Source organism: Leptonychotes weddellii, chromosome 12 (genome assembly GCF_054177405.1).
Source record: "Leptonychotes weddellii isolate Sample4059 chromosome 12, ASM5417740v2, whole genome shotgun sequence".
In the NCBI taxonomy this organism is placed as follows: domain Eukaryota; kingdom Metazoa; phylum Chordata; class Mammalia; order Carnivora; family Phocidae; genus Leptonychotes; species Leptonychotes weddellii.
In genome coordinates, this window is record NC_138380.1 from 68,143,222 (window position 1) to 68,164,205 (window position 20,984).

Sequence of the window (20,984 nt, forward strand, 5' to 3'; positions counted from 1 at the left end):
AAAAAAAAAAAAACAGTATGGAAGTTCCTCTCAAAAATTAAGATAGAAATACCATGTGATCCTGCAATCCCACTTCTGGGTATACAGTCAAAGGAATTGAAATCAGGATCTCAAAGACATACCTGAACTCATGTTCACTGCAGCATGATTCACAACAGCCAAGATACAGAAACAACCTCAATATTCATCAGTGGATGAATGGATAAAGAAAATGTGCTATGAATATGCAATAAAGTATTATTTGGCCTTAAAAAAAAAAAAGAAATCTTTCCATTTGTGACAACACGGATGAACCTGGAGGACATTACACTAAGTGAAACTAGCCAGACACAAAAGGACAAATACTACATGATACCACTTATATGAGGAATCTGAAATAGTCAAACTCCTAGGAGCAGAAAGTGGAATGATAGTTGCCAGGAGCTGAGAAAAGGGGGAAGCAGGGAGGTATTAGTTGAAAGGCACCAAGTTTCAGTTGTACAAGAAGAATAAGTCCTAAAGATCTACTGTACAGCAGAGTGGCCAGAATTAATAATACTATATTGCATATATAAATTTTGTTAACAGTGTAGATCTTACGTTGTATTCTTTTCACTACTACTACTAATACTATAATAACAATAATAAAGACAGTGGAAAGAAACTTTTGGAGTTAATGGGTATGCTTATGGCATAGATTATGGTGATGACTTCATGGATGTACATTTATCTCCAAACTCGTCAAGTTGTATACATTAATTATGTACAGCTTTTCTCTAGTGTGAATCATAACTCAGTTAAGGGGCTTCAAAAAGTCCACTAGACATGGAGCCAGCAGCCTGTGATTCTCTGATACACTCTGCAGTTTGAGAAACACTGTTATACAGTCAAACACACTATTATTTTAAAATTTTTAGAACAGAGCCAGGCATGGGTACCTGTGCCTCAATAAAACAAACAAAAACCAATTATTATTCACATTAGAAATGTGCCTATAGTTATTTTATTTCATACTTATTAAACATATTTTATACAGAAGATAACTGGTATTTCCACTGCCAGGTATTTGACAGAAGAAATGTAAACACGTGTCCACAAAACAGATTTTTATAAGAAGGTTTAGAGTCCTTTTATTCGTAATAGCCAAAAACTGGAAACAACCCAAATGTCCATCAAGAGAATGGATAAAAGACTGTGGTAACTTTAAACAGCAGAACATACTCAGTAATTACAAAGAATGAACTGTTGCTAACCTCCGACATTAATCTCCTAGGCACATGCTAAGCAAAAGAAGCTGAACACATGTGTGATTCCATTTGCATGAAGATCTAAAACAGGCTAACCTAAAAGTCAGAAAAGGGATTGCAGAAGTGTGTGGTGCTGACTGGGAAGAGGCACAAAGGAAGGTACCAGGATGATGCGAATGTGCCAAATCTCACCAAGGGAGTGCACGTGTGCCAAATCATCTAATGGTATACAAGATTTATATATTTCCTGGTAGGAATTTTAAAAACAGCCTGTGCTAAGGGGTCTGTAGGAAATAAATAAACTTCTCTCAAACGTTTTCTTAGGGACACTAATCCTAAGAGATGTGTCATATAAAACAAAAGGTTCCACAAGATAAACAAGTTTGGGGAACATCTGATCATATTCTATCTCTAGGAAATACATAATGCATAGCAAGACAAAGGTATTGATAATCCAGGACCCAGAAAAACTTTATTAAATCTAAAATAAAAAAGCTTACTCTTGAGCTTATTTCAAAAGAATTTTTTTTCTAATTTATCATAAATCCAGGCATCTAGAAAGACAAATAACACTCTTAAAATTGACAGTGCCAACTTCTGACAAGAAAAGAAAACCAGAAACTAATTGAAACAGACCTGAGTTTTGGAAGAAGATGTTGAAAGTTAATTTTAATGACAGCAAAACTGCCAAGTCATCTTTAAAGTTTTTGTGGGAAAGTAACCCTGAACAAAGTTTTTTAAAAAATTGTATGATTAGGGGTGCCTGGCTGGCTCAGTCGGTAGAGCATGCAACTCTTGATCTCAGTGTTGTAGGTTCAAGCCCCACGATGAGTATAGAGATTACTTTAAAACAAAATCTTAAAAAAAAAAAAAAAAAAGAATCCACTACAATGGAAACATTTCATTCTAAAAAACAAATTGTACAATTGGATTATATTAAAGTCCTTATGGGGATCCTTATTTATTACTTTAAATATTAATTAATGTTCATTGCTTCCAATAAGACCTATTAGATTGTAGCTTTATTCTCAGGCAGCTAGTCATGATTTACTTTCCTCCCATAATAGGAACTGTAAAAAATTTTATACGGTAACTGAAGGAACAGCCTAAAGTGTCTGTGTAAAGTAAGAGCATCTATATGCTTATTTGCAGATCTTTCAAAATAGTGAGTTCTGTAAAACAGGATCCTCTATCCCTTTTGCAGCAGGAGAGAAGAACTGCAGAAGATCAAGGAGTTACAAATCTACTTTAGAGAAGGGACCTTAGCAAACACTCATTTCATTTTCCAATGAGGAAACAATGTAAATTTTCTTTCTTAAGTTTTTATTTAGGTAATCTCTACACCCAACGTGGGGCTTGAACTCATGACCCCGAGATTAAGAGTCACATGCTCTTCCAACTGAGCCAGCCAGGCACCCCAACAACGTAAACATTTGAGTGGTTTTCCTAAGCAGTAGTTTATAAGGATGTGCTCTCGGTCGGATGATTCTACCATTTCCCCTGCACCTCTCTCCAAGCACACATTCTCACACGGCACAATCCACACCCTGCTCAGTCCCAGACTAGCTGTCGGACCCTGGAAGAGACAGGCTGGCTGAGCCTATTTCTTCATCTACAAAATGTGAATAATTATATCAATCTCACAGAGCTATAGCGAAGATAAAAATGAGATTAAAAATTAGAATGTACTATAGCCATGGTCAGGGCTCACTAAGTAGGAAAGGAAGCTTCTCCACATTAGACATTCTGAGTGTGTTCTACCTTCAGTAGGAGAAAACCGGTAAGTCCTGCAGAGCCAAAGACCAATGCACTCCATACAATCACTGCTCCACTAACGAGCAAAGTATAAGTACGCTGCCCTACTTGTCATGTGAAGATTTGGAAGCAACTCAAACTGACATCTATAAACAAATATAAACAAACACACATGAGAAGCAAAGACTAATTTCACAAAAAAGCACATAATAATAAAAAGCATTAGGGGCACCTGGGTGGCGCAGTTGGTTAACGGTCTGACTCTTGGCGTCAGCTCAGGTCAAAATCTCAGGGTTGTGAGATCGAACCCTGTGTCAGGCTCCGTGTTCATTGGGGAGTCTGCTTGAGATTCTGTCTCTCCCTCCCCTTCTGCCCCTCCCCCTCTCTAAAATAAATAAATAGATCTTTTTTAAAAAATAATAAAAAGTGTTAATCTATAATCGTTCTTTCTTAAAATGGTGAGGCAAAAAGAGATGAGGAAAACAAATAGGAAAATGATTACAAGTTCATCCCTATGTTAACAGAATCAGTATCTCACTGAAAGTGAAGTTTTCTATATTTTGTCTATGCAGACCAATTTTTGCTCTAACATTATTTCTCCACTCAGAAATACCTTGTTCTTTTTCTAATTTTAAAAAGTCTTCTTCAATGTGCTCAAGCTGTATCTTTCCAAACTCATCCACTACAAACATGAAGTCAGTTTACATTTTATTCTCCCTCCTGATGTCCTTGACTTGATGTCCCTTTCTCTCTAAAATTGTTATGAGCGGGGGCGCCTGGGTGGCTCAGTTGGTTAAGCGACTGCCTTCGGCTCAGGTCATGATCCTGGGGTCCCGGGATCGAGTCCCGCATCGGGCTCCCTGCTCAGCAGGGAGTCTGCTTCTCCCTCTGACCCTCCTCCCTCTCATGCTCTCTGTCTCTCATTCTCTCTCTCGCAAATAAATAAATAAAATCTTTAAAATTGTTATGAGCGGTCATGAGCTAAGAGTATTCCACATATAGATTAGCTCTAAAGCATTCAAATGAATTATTAAAGTTGACTTTTTTTTTTTCAAAGTCATAATATGAATATCATACCAGATGGAAGATCATCCAAGGGAAATTCAAACAGTCTGGACTTGTAAACTGAATGAAAATGGAAATCCTCCTGAAAGAACACAAATAACCAAGATTAAGCACATGCAACCAGTTATCTCCAGTCTCAGGCAATGAGAGCTGAAGAAGCTGAGACTCCTAAAATAACCACAGCTTGACTACGCACTCTACTGGATTTGAAAAGGCAATGGGCCAGGGCACCTGGGTGGCTCAGTCGGTTAAGCGGCTGCCTTTGGCTCAGGTCATGATCCTGGGGTCCTGGGATCGAGCCCCACGTCCAGCTCCCTGCTCAGCAGAGAGCCTGTTTCTCCCTCTCCCTCTGCCTGCCACTCTGCCTACTTGTGCTGTCTCTCTCTCTGTCAAATAAATAAATAAAATCTTTAAAAAAAAAAAAAGAAAAAGAAAAGGCAATGGGCCACTGCACAACCCTCTCCTGCTCCCAGATTCCCCCAGCACCAGAGAGCTCTCCTATTAGAAACAAAATGCCTCTGCAGACAGAGAAGCCAAAGCCTCTAGTAATGGAAAATAAATGAATGAACCTATTTCCCCAAGGAGAAGTAACACATCTGGGAAAATGGGCTAATGCTTTTTATAACTGGTTCCTTTCCATGGATCCCTGCACCACTTTTAGAGCCAGATAGTTTTGCCAGGCAAAGATTGCAGAGCTCACACTCGTCTCGTATCGGCGAGTAAGATGACTGGTAGAAGTAGATGCCCAAATGGACCTTGCTCCAAAATTCAAATGTCATACAAGTTCTGTGACAAACCAACAGACAAAAAGCCATGTTTCATCTAAGAAAAATTAATGAACATTCAAATAATTATTTCTGGCTCCTTTCAATCAAAAAAAAAAAGAATGTCATAAACAGTCAAGTTTCATGATATTATTGTAAAAAACTTCACCTGTCCAAGCAAAGTGATATAAAAGTCAACAGTAAGCATCCAGAAAATACAATATAATACAAATAGCTTCCCCTGGGCACGTGGGTGGCTCAGTCAGTTAAGTGTCTCCTGGGGTCCTGGGATTGAGCCCCTCATAGGGCTCCCTGCTCAGCGGGAAGCCTGCTTCTCCCTCTCCCACTCCCTTTGTTTGTGTTCCCTCTCTTGCTAGTCTCTCTCTGTCAAATAAATAAAGTCTTTAAAAAATATATAAAATAAAAAAATAACAACAACAACAACAACAAAAGCTAAAAACAAATCACTTCCCTTTATGGGAGGCAAAACAGTGTATATTTTTAGAAATTACTTGCCTAAGTGAACAATGTTGAATACAAGGAAGAATATCTGTGTGCACAGAGCAAGAATGGAAGTGTATTATGTTTCTCTGCAGTCTACAATATAAACTCAATGCTTTTCTAATTTGTGGAAAATGCATGTTGCAACTAAAAGGAAGGAGAGAATTAAGAAAACTTAGATTTCCCTACATTTCATCAGCACAAGGCCCTACAGACAATGGGCAACAGAGAAAAATCTGAAATCTAGAAAAGAGCGGTGGAAAATCACATTTCTATTGAGTTGGTCTGTTAGAGACTGAATGTTTGTGTCCCCCCGCAAAACCCATATGTTTAGGCCCTCATTCCCAATGTGACTGTATTTGGACAGGACCTATGAGACGGCAATAAAGGTTAAAATAGGTCTTCAGGGTGGGGTGGGGCTGGTGCCCCTATAAAAAGAGACACCACAGCTCTGTCTCTCAGCTATGTGGGCACACAGCAGGAAGGAGGCCATCACAACCCAAGGACAGTGCCCTCAACACACACAGACTCTGCCGGCACCTGGATCTTGGACTTCCAGTCACCAGAACTGTGCGAAAATAAATTTCTGTTGTTTAAGCCCCCCACTATATTGTTATGACTGCCTGAGCAAACTAAGACAAATCATAGCACATTATAGTGGAGAAAGAACAAAAATGGAGGCTTCAGAACACCTCAGAAAGTATTTCCAATATACAGAGTAAAACAGACTTAAAAAAAAAAAAACCCAGTATTAATTTTATATATATGGGATATATTTATATTTATTATCCTGACCCTAAAAATAAGAAAATAAAATAGAGACAAAAAGAGGAGGAAAAAAGAAGGGGAAAAGCTCCCAATATCAATTTTTACATTTGCCACAGAAAACAGAAGGAGCACTTACTTGGGAGGTGTCATTTTCTTCTGGTTCAATGAGATAGGTGTGGTTCCCATCATAGAACATCCCACTGCCAAGGACAAGAAAATAATTACGCATGGCTATCGACTCTTGCCTCAGAACAAGATCATTTTAAAATCAGCCGCTGCCAGAGAACTAATTTACTTCTCAACACTCACTTCCCAGTCCCACCCATCACCACCAGATACACACCACATACCATACATACACAGACACACACACACACACTCCACACACACACACACACCACATACAGATTACATACCACACACCATACCACACACATCCCCAAAACTATACCCCACATACGCATAAAAACTGCACCATACCATACATGTGTGCACACACACACACACACCACTAAGAGGGAAAGGCCCCTCCCTCTGAATCCCCATAATCCTGACCCTTCCCCAAGTTCAGGAGTATGATTCTATAATTGTGGTCCATTATCCTCCCTCCAACACATAATTTTTTTTTTTTAAGATTTTATTTATTTATTTGAGACAGAGAGAATGAGAGAGACAGAGAGCACATGAGAGGGGGGAGGGTCAGAGGGAGAAGCAGGCTCCCTGCTGAGCAGGGAACCCGATGCGGGACTCCAGGATCATGACCTGAGCCAAAGGCAGTGGCTTAACCAACTGAGCCACCCAGGCGCCCTCCAACACATAATTCTAAAACTTTAATATGCAAATAGTCATCTGGAGAGCTTGCAAAAATGTAAAACTTTCAGGGCCTTCCTCAGATTTCTTGGCGAGGGCCCAGGAAGCTGCATTTTAAACAAATCCCAGGCAGTTCTGATGCAGACCGTCAGGGCTCTATCGAGAATTGCCTTCCTACCACACACCTAGAAGATGCTCTCGTCACAAGAGGTGACACATTTCAACAGCTTACCAGGAGCTGAAAACTTTACACTCATTTCATCTTTCCACAAATGTGTGAAGGAGGTACACTCATACATTTGCCTATACTCATTTTACAGGGAAGGAAACCAAAGCCCAAAGAAATGAAGTAACTTGCCCAAATTACATAACCGGGAGGAACAGAGGCAGGGAGAGAGCAAGCCCAGGCAGATTGGTTCCTGAATTGCCCATCTCCAATTGGCTGCCTCTTCACCCATTTGCTCATTCAGCGCACACTTAAGCACCTACGATGCACTGCTCTAGGTGCTAGGGATACAGCAGTGGACAAAAGAGACCAATTCTCTGCCCTCATGGTGCTGATGCACATTCTAGGGTGGACAGACCAAAAAAAAAAAAATATATATATATATATATATATATATATATATATATATCATCAACAACTAAATATATATGAGGTGGTGAAAAATTCTAGGAAGAAAAATAAAGTAGGTTAAGGGCAATAAATGGTACCAGAGGACTGGGTGTAGAGACCAAGGAAAGAAGACTATTGATTTATATAGAGTCTTAGAGAAAGGCTTTCTAGAGAAGATGGCATTTGAACAAAGATCTGAAAGAAGTAAAGGGATGAGCCATAAGGATATCTATGCAAAGACCATGTCAGACTTGAGCCCTAAGTGTGCTCCAGGAACATCAAGGATGCAGAGTGGCTGGAGGAAGGGGATGAGGGGAGGGCCATAAAATGAGATCAGAGGAAGAGTGGGGACCACATGAGGCAGGCCTTCTAGGGGCGGTGGCTTTTACTCTGAGAGACATGTGGAGCCACTGCAGGGGTTTAAGGAGAGGTAAACACAATCACTCTTAAATTTTAAAATAATTGCTCCAACTGCTACGTTACAATAGTCTTTTGGATGGCAAGGATAGAAATGGAGAAGTTACCTCGGTAATCCAGGTGAAAAAAGAGGGTAACCACCTAGATCACCGTGGTATTGGTGGAGATGATGAGAACTGGTCGAATTCTGGATACTTTTCAGAAGCAGAACTAACCAAGAGGATTTATTGGCAGATTTGAAATGGAGTATGCAAGAGTCGTGTCAGTGAAGACTCCAAGGTTTTGACCTGAGCAACGCGTGAGAGAGAATTCCCAGTTAATAAAATGCGAAAAGCCGCAGGAAGGACAGAATGGGCTAGGCACATGGAAGAAGGATGCAGGGAGGGGGCATAAATCTGGAGTTGGGTTTTGATCTCTTAGGCTGGAGACGACCATCAGCCAACTGAGGAATCCTCTGGAGGGCATTTTAATCTACATATGGCTTCAGCTCCACCCAGAGAGATCCCAATGAGCCACTCCTTCTAAAGAACACGGTTCTTCTACTGAGATCAAGCCCCTTGTGATGCTAAAGCAATGTGTCTTATCATTCAGGCATTTGAGGGGGGACAAGGTGGGATCTTCTGGAGTCATTTTTCAGTGTTCTATGGAAATGACTGCCTGAGATCCAAACTGTTACGCATAAAATAGTATTTATCTTTCACTGACGGCTTAGTGAAATCAGTTGATTTCCCTGAGCTATAATTACAATGGCCTCCAGCTCTGCCTCTATCCAAATTCTTTCATTCCTGCTGTAACATCTTCCACATGTCCTCAACTTTCATATACCCTTAGAACGGCTACTCTCACATCTGTAAGATTTTCAACCAAAGTACACTTTTTGAATTTGGACGACACTGCATTTGGAATTTAAAGATAAACAGATGCACTTTGTAAGATATTACTGACAATACATGCCTAAGGAATCAGAGTTGGGGGGAGCCTTTTCAAAACAGTAGACCAAATACAACAGTAGACATTCTCTCTGCCCTGCTAAGAACTGGCCAGACTCATCCAGAAAATTGTACAGTACCATCACCTTTTGCCAAAGTTCACATGGTTATGCTGATTAAGTGGCAAGCAGATCATTTTGTTTAAATAATACAGGGTATTATTTCCTCTTGCATTAGGTCAGTGTCGAATGTGAAAATCAGGGACTTTTATTGGGTTTAAACATCATGATACACAGCGTAAAGAAAGCAAAATCTGACACCATATGTATCTAGAAGATTCTGGCTCCCTATATGACAATGTGCCATTAGTAATTCTTTAACTTATTAAAAAGTATATGTTTTATTTACTTTGTTTGAGGATTGACACCTTTCTGTTATATTTATATAAATTCCAATAAGTGCAGTGAGTCCACACAGAGCATATATTCGATAAAAACCTGCAGCTAGGACCTACTTATTATAGGCCAATTGAGCTGAAATTTTAAAAGGAGGGATCAAAACAAGATTTTGAAAAGAAACAGCCATTCTTACAAATTGCCACAAGAGGGCAATAAACTTACACTTGATTCCATTCTTTTGGGTTCCCATAGTTACAGGATTTTTGTCATAACATCAAACGTACCAGGACCAAAATATTGCCCGTTAGTCCTTTGAATTTGAAAAACAAAATGTGCATTTGCAGGTTCTTTATGGAAAAGACACAGAAATCTGATTATTTTTTCCCTTTATGTTCTTTAACTGAATCCGGTAAATCAAGAAAAATGAAAAATCTCCATATGTACTTGGTAATTTATAAAAGATGAGTCATGGATGAAATAATCTATTTCATATCCAAATCACTGTAATTGAGACAACATAAATTATTTAATATTTAGGTAATATCCTCTAAAATATTTCTGTCAGGATTTTTGTTCAGAAGGTAAAATCAACATAAGAAGTAATAATTGATAAATAACAAGAAGAACAAGAGTAAATTTATCCAACACACTCATAAAAGTCTAAGAACACCCAAATATGCTTATATACAATCCTGACAGTGTTCCTAGACACATGCGCATTTTTCTATTTGTTTCCTTTTGTTTAGTTTTAAATGAAAATGTTTCTCAAGGCAGAGGTAAATTTTACTTTGTTAAAACAACTGAAGCTGGCTCTGGGTTCTACTCCTGATCTAGTCACTAAAGTTTCCTTACAGTTACTTTTCCATCCTCCTTCAGATACCTATGGGGGATGAGCAGCAAGCTCTTGGTCTCAGGTTCTCAGGTCTACCAGAGCCCTTGGAGGGCAGGGATGCCTTCTCACAAATATGGTGTCTCTTTGGAAAACTGGAAAGCAAAGTGGACTACGTCCTGGGCAAGATGCTTACATGGTAACTTTGGGTTGAGATTTTAAGAGGAAGAGAGAGGGAAAAACGCCTCTTCCTTTTTTTATCACTATCATACATTTGCTGTCACAAATGTCGATGGGCCCAGGGTACTATTCTTAGCTGAAAGCTGCAATCATCTTGAGATCAGATAGAACAGTTTTATTACTGAAGGGCACGTCAATGTTTCCTTCTCCAGATAAGAAAACCAAGGCCCTCAGATATGAGGCATGGATTCCTGTTTGTAAAAATGTCTCCTTAGTCAAAGAATTTATTTAAAATAAGTAAAAGTCTTATTTAGAACCAACAATAAGCGGATGGAGGCCTTTCACGCTCTCAGGCACCTGGCCTCCTTCCTCTGGCTATGTAAGTTTCAGAGTTCCCACACTCTCTCCCTTCTGCCTCTGACATACTTACTGCCCAAGCTTGACTGGAGGCACCGCTTACGCAGACTAGCTCGATTTTCCAGGCTGTTCCATTATTTTTATTTCCTAGCTTTCTTGAAGACCTCTCTGCCTACCCCTCTCTCGGAAGACTCTATCAAAGCCTGTTCTAGGGCCCACTCTGGCTTCTTCAGGTGACATTTCTCTGGAGACCTCAAGCACTACCTCATTTCTCAGTGCCCACTCTCTTCTTACATTTTCCTGTTACTTACTCTCTCAAAGAAAACAAATACACCTATCACATTCCCTAGTAGGAAGCTGAGCTAGCTTTACCTGCCCCCACTGGACTCTGAGCTGCCGGGGACAGGAGTCATGGTGTCATGGCCTTGATTTTCCTAGTGACTGGCTCACAGCAGACACTCAGTAACGGCTGGCTCCGTGGAAAAGCCAGATCTCGAACTTGGGAGCTGACAGGATACATTTTCAAGTTGCCAAACAAAAATTTAACAGAACTAAAGTGCTGACTTGTTCTGTGCCCCAAAAAGTAAAACAAACAAGAAACAACTGAGATGATTTCGCCTAAGTAGAATGCAGAGGAATGACATGGCAGCTTTATAAGGCGTTCACAAAATAAATAAGAGACGGCCACCTGTGTATCACCAATTAGCGACAGAATGGAGGAAGTAGGTGTATTCCCAAGTTAAACATCAGCAAACATTCTTTGATAATGAAAGTTATGAGAAAGGAAGCAAGGCCCTGAGAAAGGATGAACTCCGTTCCTTGGAGATTTCTGAGAACAGAAGGACTCTCCCACAAGCTTGCTGTGGGTTTTAGGTGGGATTCAGGTAGAACACATGAGTTCTTGAGGTGACTTACAGTCTGTTGTCTTTGTGCAAGGAGTCAAGAGTTTCCACCTACTGAAATTTCTGTTATTCCATAAAAACATAAAAACTAACATCAGGAAGGAGTAGGGGCAGAGCTGGTACCAAGGGGCTAAGCATCCAGAGAACCAACATTACCCAAACCACTCTTGTCACAACTTGGATGAAACTACAAAAAAGCTTCAAACATCACTGTACGGTATCATATGATAATTCCAAAGACCCTGGTCTGTTTCTGCGACTCTAATTTCAAAATCTGCTCAGCTTATAAAACCTCAAAAGAGAAAAAGATCAGACCCATCACTGATTTAAAATTATTTCTTGGAGCGCCTGGGTGGCTCAGTCATTAATCGTCTGCCTTCAGCTCAGGTCATGATCCCAGGGTCCTGGGATCGAGCCCCGCACTGGGGCTCCCCGCTCAGCAGGAAGCCTGCTTCTCCCTCCCCCACTCCCCCTGCTTGTGTTCCCTCTCTCGCTGTCTCTCTCTCTCAAAAAAATAAATAAATAAAATCTTTAAAAAAAATTATTTCTTGACATAAAATAAAGATTTTGATTACAGTGCATTAAAACTAAAGGAAATAAGGGATTGAAAGAATGGATGGTACAAAAAACTGGAGACACTTACTGAAGTCCGTGGCATGTGGACAATGCAACAAATGAAGCCGGGTTTCCTCGGATGTGCCCCTGGTAGTAGCAGTGTTCTCCTCCCTGGAAACAGAAACAGAGAGCATCAGCCTCAGCCATCACCAGGAGAATCACCAGCATCATTTCACATGTTCCTGCCCACACCACAACTCCACGTATAAAGCTCTGAAGAATATTTCCTTATTCAGATTAGCGTTATCAAACCTGTCCTAAGAGAATTATTCACAAACACTCCTGGTGAGCCAACTCCAAATCAAAAGCCAGGGAAATAAAAGTTGACTAAATTTATGCCTTCTATGAGGTGACGAGAGAAAGAACAAAGAAACAGATACTGAAAAACCCATGTGGCCCCTGCATGAGGATCAGCTGAATCCTCTATTCCACCCCGCCCCCCACCCCGCATCATGAGAAACTCAACCTTGAGCAGCACCAAGATGATACTCTTTCATATAAGCTAAGTAAAAATGTATATAAATCATTTGAGAGTCACTAAATTAAACTGAAGGAGGAAAATGCTTACTTTTATAGTGTTTATATCAAAACTTGACAAGGTTATACTATTCTGTTCTCCAACCATGAACGGTTTTACCAGTAAGCAGTCCAGGTGGGGCTTGAAATTCCAAAGTTTCTTCTGGCAGCTTGTTACATTAATTCCCATGAGACTCATTTCTTTGGATTAAATGTTCTTGTAAGAGGTAATAGGGTAAATCCTCTGCCATCTCAGGGTGGTGCCTCAGTCTTTAAACACCTGCCACTCAGAGTGTGGTCTAGAAACCAGCGGGTGCTAAGACACTCGGGAGCTGGTCAGAAATGCAGGCCCCACCTATCCACTTACTATAATCGGCATCTTAACAAGGTCCCTGGTGATTCATATGCACATTAAAGTTTGAGAAGCATTGTTCTAAATGGCCTTTTCCATTCCCCCCACTGACCTCCTGTTTCTTCAGAAGCTAAAAGCTGGTAATTCCAACTGACACACTGAGATAGGAAAGAGTGAAATAGGAAGGACTAATAGAATGGGTGGTTTAAAGGGGCAAACGCGGCCGGCTTTCCAGTCTGCCTTACGGATTAATCCTACCCCAAATATTCAGTGCTTGACAAGAGGGGAGAGAACAGGAGCAAACAGGATGTAACAAGGCTGAAGACAGTTTCTTCACTGGAATTCCAAGAAAGCAGCCTGGTCTGTGACTACTGTTTCTCATGAGATAAACCTACAGGATCGAGTGAACCCCAGTTCTGAGGAGGTGGCAGAGAACAGGTAAAAGGGCTCTGATCCTGTGACACCTCCAAATCCCCAAGGGAGTCACTGAGCATCATGAACTGAGGACTGCAGGTGGATGTGATGGAGGGTAAGAAAGAACAGGGTGGTACTCCACCTGTAAGCCTGACAGGGAGTGTAACCCAGTAAAGCACAGACTTCAGCACAGAAATAAAGCCAGACACTGACCTTCTGGGTGGGGCTGGTTTGGTGAAGATGTTAACAGCATGAGCTATCAGCTCCTTCGTTTACTAGCTGTGCAATCTGAAGCAAGTTACAGAACCTGCCTGTGTCATCTGTCAAATGGAAGTAACAATTTCACAAGGTTGTTCAGATGATTAAAAGAGGTAAAATGTATAAAGAGCTTAGAATAATGCTTGGCACTTAGCAGGCACTCAATAAATGTTGGCTACTACTATACTATGTATAGGGCGCCTGGGTGGCTCAGTGAGTTAAGCATCCTACTCTTGATTTCAGCTCAGGGGCTCAGGCCATGATCTCAAGGTCGTGAGATCAAGACCCCCCCCCCCTTGGGCTCTGTGCTGAGGTGGAGCCTGCTTAAGATTCTCCCTCTCCCTCTGCCCTTCCCCTCCTCACCTCCCCCACCAGCTCACACACTCACTCATGCACTCTCTTGCACACTCTCTCTCTTGCTCTCTAAAAAAAACAAAAAATTACTATGTGTTGATTACTGTTCTATTTGATTTACATACACAATCGCCTTAAATCCTCACATCAATCCTATAAAGAAAGATTGCTGTCTCTCTTCTACATAGGAGGTCACAATCTCCAAGAGCCAAGCTTGCCCACCTGGGACATTGCCAAGTAGGGATGCAAACTTTTTGTGAATATGTAAATGCAAGGCCTGTGTCATTTCCCCTACACTACTTATGAGTTGGGCCTAGAACCTATGGGGATCTAGTGCAAATCTGAACTTTCCCCCAGGCTGATTCTTTGGGGGTTTTGTTTTGTTTTATTTTTTGAGAAGAGCTGGGAGTAAATTTAACAGAATTTAAAATATCCTCTGTTGGGGTGTTGGACTGGTGAACTGTCCATAAGATTAGGTTCTAAATTAGAGGTCATTATATTTCAAAAGACCTTCCTGAAAACATCTAATTGGACCAGAAATCAACACTCTAGCTTTCTGTTAGAGAGACATGAGGGGCCAACAGTCAATGAGGTAACTTGGATAGAGTAAGATTTCAGTGTGAAAATATTTCCCTCTACTGGATAGTGACTAACCAACCCCATCAGATCTCTTTCTGAAGTCTCAGACTCACAGTGGACAGCAGATAGAAACACAGTAGAAGAAAAAAGATAATAGCAAGAATTATGGTACCAGATTATGGAACAATGGAAGTTGACAAGTCACTGTAAGTGGGGAAAATATGTCAGAGGCAAAGGTATATAAGAAATGTTTTATAGGGCGCCTGGGTGGCTCAGTTGGTTAAGCGACTGCCTTCGGCTCAGGTCATGATCCTGGAGTCCCGGGATCGAGTCCCGCATCGGGCTCCCTGCTTGGCGGGGGGGTCTGCTTCTCCCTCTGCCCTCTTCCCTCTCATGCTCTCTGTCTCTCATTCTCTCTCTCTCAAAATAAATAAATAAATAAAATCTTTAAAAAAAAAAAAAAAAAGAAATGTTTTATAAATTACTCAAATTTTCTTTAAAATACCAACTTTGGAAACATGTTATATTAAATCATAAAAAGAATAAAGAATTCATGTTTTAAAACAATCATCCAATATACCAGGACTAAATAGATGATTAGATAATGAAAAACAATCTTTCACTAATTTCTGATTCTGAAAAATAGGAGTGGATCCAAAAACAGCATATGATCAAGACCCATCTGCACAAAAGCCTAACACTGCAAATGATGTGAGGAGCTCAATATGGTTCACTCATTGTCAAATGTTTCCATGACACTTCAAGAGAAGCACAAACAACAGGGGGATAAAATCTCTTCAGTTGGGCTATTAGAATTCCAATTTTGAGGCTCTCAACTGGTGGTATGTGTAATTCTTCTAAATGATGGGAATTAATTTCTGTGTTGTGACTTTTTTAAGGGATTCACCATATGGCAATAATTATTGAAACCATGAATTAAAGTAATGAAGTTATTACATTGAACTTATTGATTTATTAATTATTAAAATAAATAAAATTTAATGGATTTTTAGTTTATATAACTTTTTATCCAGTATTTTAAAAATCATAAATGCTTATGGAAACATTTCTAAGAATTCAGGATGCACATGGTGAAGAGTAAAAAATACTCCCTTCATACACATTGTACAGTCTGCAGGTGACTCCTGAAAAGCAAGCATTTTTGACAGATTCTGTGTACCATGTCAGGAATAGTCTATATGGTATATTTAAGGAAATACATAAATACACAGGTATCTTTCAGTCCACAAATGGGTTTACACTGTACACACTGTTCTGCCACTTGATTTTTTTCCTTAAGGTAACCTTGACATCTTTGTATATCAATATCTCATTCTTTCCATGATAGCATAATATTCCATTATAGGGGCGAACCATAATTCATTTAAACATCCCCGTGCCAGCAGACATTTAGATTATCTCCATTTGTTTGGTCATTATAAACAGTACTTCAAACATCCTTTCACATATTTTTGTGCAATTCTGTCGATATGTATGTAGAACACATTACTAGATGTGAATCTGGCAGGTCAAAAAATATGTGCCTTTTAAATTTAATACCTATTCTAAGAGACAAATAAATTATTTCTTGGCCCTTATATCTGTTTTAAAAGATGCACTGCATTTGAAAATAAGAAACTGTATTTTACTAAAAATAGTATACTGCAAAAAAGATCACTACTTAAGCCAACTTTGTTGAGTCTTATCAACTTATAAAAGTTCTCCATATCGTCATACAACTTTCTTGAGGAACCAGATGCTTTCTGAAAGTGGGTATTATATATAATAATCTAAGACAGATGTAGGGAAAGAGAAAAGCCAGCAGCACATCCTAATAGAGTTCGGTTCTTTATCCGACTGCCGGTCATAGCTTCATTCCTTAAAGTCTCTTTTGCTCCAGAAATAAACCTGCTGTCATTGAAACCTTCTTCATACTCCTTGATTTAATAACACAATCACCATAGTACAGATGTTTATTTTTAGCTAATTAGATAGTTAAGAGTTAAAAAAAACTACCCACCTCTCTAAAAATGAACTGTATGATAGTTCCAGTGTCTACTGGTTTATCTCCCTGGTGGACAAAAGGCTTATTGCAATTTTTATTCTAGGGAAGTTAAAATAATCATTTATTTGCAAAATTCAAAGACAAACTGCATTTTTATTAAAGAGCCAGAAAGATCCCAAAAGAAAAACAGAATTTATTACAAATATGATACACTGAAAGCACAAAGGAAGCTACACAGACTGGGTTATAAAACTAGAAAAATCCAGTAAAGGGAACCAGGGGAGCACAGCAGCAAGGCCACAGTCATCTGCCCTCCATTCAGACCCTCAAAGGAAATTCTACAACTTTATCAGTTCCAAGATGAGCCAGGGCCACAGCCTCCAAAGAGCCTGCTCTGATTTCCTCCTCCTCACAAATTACTTCTCATTTAACCTCTGTTTCTCTGAATGTTCATATACTATCAGATCTGTACTGCACCTCTTTACACTTGCATTCCTGTTTCTGTCTTACATCCTCCCCTAGCCTATGGTGTCTTTTCAGGGAAGCACATGTACCTAATCTATGTTTGTATCTCCAAGCGTGCTGTTAGAAAACTGTCGATCTCAGTTTCCTCATCAATAAAATGGGATTAATATCTACTCACGCTGCTAACAAGAGTATTCAAGGAATCCCATGAGATAACAAAGTCAAGTCAACTGTAAACTACTATATAAACAGGTGAGGGGTGCAGTCAGGGAATATTTACTCAATGAGGGATTCTATCATGTCTCTTGAGCTAGGATTCTCTTAATTTATTTGCTAAGAGTAACAATTCAGGGCTATTGATTAATAATGCAGATTACTATGTTTCTGGCCCTGAAAGTTTGTTTAGGCGGCTCAGAAGTGAGATGGAGAATCTGCATTTTTACAAATACTCCATGTTTTTCTTACTCTAGGAATATACCAGAACGGTGGTTCTCAACCTTGGTTGCATATCAGAATCACCTGGGGAGCTTTTAAAATCCCAATGTCCAGGCCAACCCTCAAATCAATTAAATCATTATCTCTGGAGATGGGACACGGGCATCAGCATCCTTATAAATGCTCGAGATCATTCAACAGGACTGCAGAGATTGAGAATGCCTGCACTAGAGAATGGTTGCTCATAGCAGGGATTCCCAAAACTACTCCCCAAGCTAGAGCCTCATCCTGGTGGGCTTTGTAAACCAAATGATTCCCAGGCCTTCCCTCAGATCTATGGAATCAGAATCTCCAAGGAGGTAGGGCTTCAGGGTTTTTAGAGTTGCAAAAATTTCCCCACTGATTCTGAATACTGTATTTGGAATTACTACCAAATCATCTCCATATAGAGGATACCAGAAAGACTGGGGATCTTTCAGAGAATGAAAGTATCTTCCAGAACCTAGGCATTCTGTTTGGTGATCTTAGTGATTTATGAGAGAATTCATAATGACTGATGAGGCAAATACTTCACAAGTGAGAAAACACGGATTAAGAGAGAACCTTCCTACTTACTTAAACTTGGGTATGCCAGATGCCCAGTCAAGTCTCTTTACACTGGTGGTAACCAAAGAGCAGTTTCCAGCACAATAACATGTGCTTGTTAGAAATTCAAATTCGCAGGGCACCTGGGCGGCTCGGTCGTCAGGCGTCTGCCTTCGGCTCAGGTCATGATCTCAGGGTCCTGGGATCGAGCCCCACATCAGGCTCCCTGCTTGCCGGGCAGTCTGCTTCTCCCTCTCCCACTCCCCCTGCTTGTGTTCCCTATCTTGTTGTGTCTCTCTCTGTCAAATAAATAAATAAAATCTTAAAAAAAAAATTCAAATTCTCAAGCCTCACGCTGGGATGTGGTTCAGCCACCTGTGTTTTAGCCAACCCTCCAGCCAACTTCAATGCACTCTAAAGTTTGAGAGCAACTGCTTTAACCACCCCTGTCCCTGCATTCTAGAGCTCCTCACTGCTGAGCTCCCTGAAATCCTACACTGGTTCCTCAGCACATTCTTAACAAAAAGGACATAAACCGTCATAGCTCTCCTCCACACCTTTTCTTGTTTGACCCAGGCCAGCCGGCTTTATCGGAAACAGTACGGAAGGCAAAAGGTGAGGCAAGATTATGTGAGAATTCTACCATGGACAGAGCCATGAAGAGCGGTGCTACTTGTAGGTGCTGGTATGCGGGACGCCTTAGCCTGCATTAAAGGGACCAGCATGGTCAACCATCCGGTTAGCCTCGGACCAAGGGGTTTCGCAGGATGCAGGTTATTCAGTGCTACATCCATGAAAGCCACAAGCAAATCAAGATGATGTGGTCACCATAAAAAGGACAGGGCCAGTGTGACACTTACAGACCAAATCCTCAACCCAGTAACCCATGTGTTCCTTCTCTGCTCACTGGGTCACAGCCCTCTCCCTCTCCCGCTCCATGGGCACCAGTCCCAGGACCAGCCTTCTGCCCTGCAAACTGGGATTTACACCAGTTATTCTCCTCCATGGGCGACATCCCTGGTCATTCTAGCACAGTAGTTCTGAGCCCTGGAATACCAAGCTTTATTCCCTATCAGTTATATTAGAATCTCTAGGGGTGGGACCTGGCATTTTTAAAATCTGTCCAGATGATCCTAATATGCTACCATGGTTGAGAAGCTATGCTTTAGCCAATACCTCTTTGCAAGAACTGAAGCCCTGCCCTTGACCTCTACTGTATACTAGATTCCTTCCAAGCATATGCACTGCCCAGACTTCTGTTTGTGGCCACATGGCTAGAGTCCATCCCACCAGGCGCTTGCCTACAATAACCTCTTCCCAATTTCCCCTTGATTGACACTGACATGAGAAACCTGCCCTTTTCTTACCTTTCCCCTTCCTCCCTCCCAATGGTGACAAATGGAATTTTCAGGCATTACTGAGTCAGGAGTAAACCAAGTCTCCCTAGGGCCAATTGCATCAAGGAAATCCCTAGAAAAGCAAAATCTTCTGTTGAAGAGGATCCACCAACCCACCCTGATTAAAACTCGTAACTTGAGATTACAAAGAATCAGACTGGATTCACAGAAGGGACATAGGCTAAACATCTGTTCAGGTAAAAGTATAAGAGTTATCTGATTCTATGAGCTCTCTAAGAAAAGTGGAGAGAAAGGCCATCTCACCTCATTTTACAGTAAATTAAAATTAAATAAAGCTATCACATGGTGGTTCCCAAATGCCAATAATCTATAGGTCTATACTAACATATATCAAAATCTTTACCAGTTCATGTCAAAATGAGAAAAATAAATACAGTGTAGTCAGTCTTTCATAAAGCTAAATGTATTTCATTTTTATACAACTGCCCTTTGTTTTTGAGATTAGTTCTTTTCTTCTCTTTCATTATTAAAGTTATCCATTTTTAAATTTTTAACAGAATGGTTATTTTGGAGCAATGTTAGACTCACAAAAAAGTTGCAAAGATGGCACACAGAGTTCTAGCATACCTAATCACCCAGTTTTTCCTCTGTTAACATCTTACATCACCTGAGTACATTTGTAAAAACTAAGAAATTGACCTCAGTACATTACTATTTACTGACTCTGAGCATTTAGATTTTAGCAGTGTTTCCATTAATTTCCTCTTTCTGTTCCAAGACCCAATCCGGGATACTATAAGGCATTAGTTGTTATATTCATTTCTCTGTATGTTAACGATGGTAATTAGAATTTAGGTATTTTAGGGTAAGGGAGCAAGATGGCGGAGGAGTAGGAGACATGGATTTCGTCTCCTCTCAGGAATTCAGCTGGATAGGGATCAAACCATTCTGAACACCTACAAACTCAACAAGAGATTGAAGAAAAGAAGAGCAACAACTCTCTCATCAGAAAAGCGACCACTTTCTAGAAGGTAGGACGTGCAGAGAAGTGAATCCGAGGCGATATTTGGGAGGCTAGACGGCGGGGGAGGGGCCTCCTTCGGCTGCTTCTGGCAAGTGATAGAACCACGGAGCACAAAATCGGAACTTTTAAAAGTCTGCTCCGCTGAGGGACGTCACTCTGGTGGCTAAGCGGGGGCTGGAACCCTCCGGGACAGTGTGGCCTCAGGACCCTTGGGGTCACAGAAAGACCGGGGGGTGCCTGAGTGTAGCAGAGCTCCCAGGTAACGGAGCAGGGAAGCCGGCTGCAGAGGCGGAGCCCAGGCGCGGGCTCTCAGCTCCGGGTTGCCATAAACCGTGATCCGCGGCACAGTCGGGCCCCTGCTCCTCCAGCAGGGACCCAACAAGCGGCAGATCCGGGGAGACTCACCTTCTTCCCCGGGAGGAGCGGCGCGGGAGCGCACTGCAGGGATCTGCTGGGTTTGGAGACTCCACCCGGGGTCGGGTGCCAGAGATAAAAATGCGCGGTCAC

At 40.9% G+C, this 20,984-nt stretch overlaps 1 protein-coding gene across 19 annotated transcripts in view; it reads right to left on the bottom strand.

Annotated features, from left to right (window-relative positions):
• Positions 1 to 20,984, bottom strand: part of ADAM22 (ADAM metallopeptidase domain 22) — a 201,465-nt gene that overhangs the window by 67,726 nt on the left and 112,755 nt on the right. For 18 of the 19 annotated variants that reach the window (XM_081800597.1, XM_081800596.1, XM_081800589.1 and 15 more), the window contains exons 5-7: positions 12,161 to 12,243; positions 6,216 to 6,279; positions 4,059 to 4,128 (exon numbers count right to left, since the gene is read on the bottom strand). In XM_081800597.1, coding sequence (XP_081656723.1) covers positions 4,059 to 4,128; positions 6,216 to 6,279; positions 12,161 to 12,243 — 217 coding nt within the window. Of the gene's footprint in view, positions 1 to 4,058; positions 4,129 to 6,215; positions 6,280 to 12,160; positions 12,244 to 12,700; positions 13,961 to 20,984 lie in introns of those variants that run through there. The other variant, XM_081800593.1, reaches the window with a different exon arrangement.